The sequence below is a fragment of the Penaeus monodon genome, chromosome 29, assembly GCF_015228065.2.
Source record: "Penaeus monodon isolate SGIC_2016 chromosome 29, NSTDA_Pmon_1, whole genome shotgun sequence".
Lineage (NCBI taxonomy): Eukaryota > Metazoa > Arthropoda > Malacostraca > Decapoda > Penaeidae > Penaeus > Penaeus monodon.
The window spans coordinates 33,864,150-33,864,610 of record NC_051414.1 but is presented as its reverse complement, the minus strand read 5'-3'; the positions used below and the strand labels follow the sequence as shown (position 1 = coordinate 33,864,610).

Here is a 461-nt window from a genome sequence, read left to right as displayed (position 1 = left end):
TTGATACTGAATTATGTGTTGATATAATGTGAGAATACGATAATGGTACTGGTGCAGTGCTCTTGTTTTCTTCCATCTTGAAGAATTTATAGTGACTACAATTTGCTGAGAAAGTAAATTCACTCTTTGAATTCTCATTTTAAGACAAAACAGTTTTGGTGTTTATCTTGATGGAAACTCCTGCTTCCCTTCTCCAGTCAGCCCCTGTTTTGAGGATTCAAAGTCAGTTAACCTAACAGTTTGTTAATAGCACTATTATCAGATTGCTCAGCACTACCAAGCTGTTCTGCAGCAGTCCACTGCCAATAACAGTAGTAGCACCGCCCAGACGACCGTGCCGCAGCAGACCAGTGCGCAGCCACAGACCATACAGATAGTCCAAGCAGGTGGCCAGGTGTCCACTGTGCAGGTAAGTCTCTGAGTCAAGATTGGAGTGCTGCTGTTACTCCTGAGGCCATGTT

The 461-nt window shown here is 43.6% G+C and overlaps 1 protein-coding gene across 1 annotated transcript in view; it reads left to right on the top strand.

Moving 5' to 3' along the window:
• Positions 1-461, top strand: part of LOC119591850 (nuclear transcription factor Y subunit gamma-like) — a 16,647-nt gene that overhangs the window by 6,606 nt on the left and 9,580 nt on the right. Inside the window, exon 5 of the mRNA XM_037940593.1 lies at positions 251-409. Within this exon, the coding sequence (XP_037796521.1) occupies positions 251-409 (159 nt within the window). The remainder of the gene's footprint in view (positions 1-250; positions 410-461) is intronic.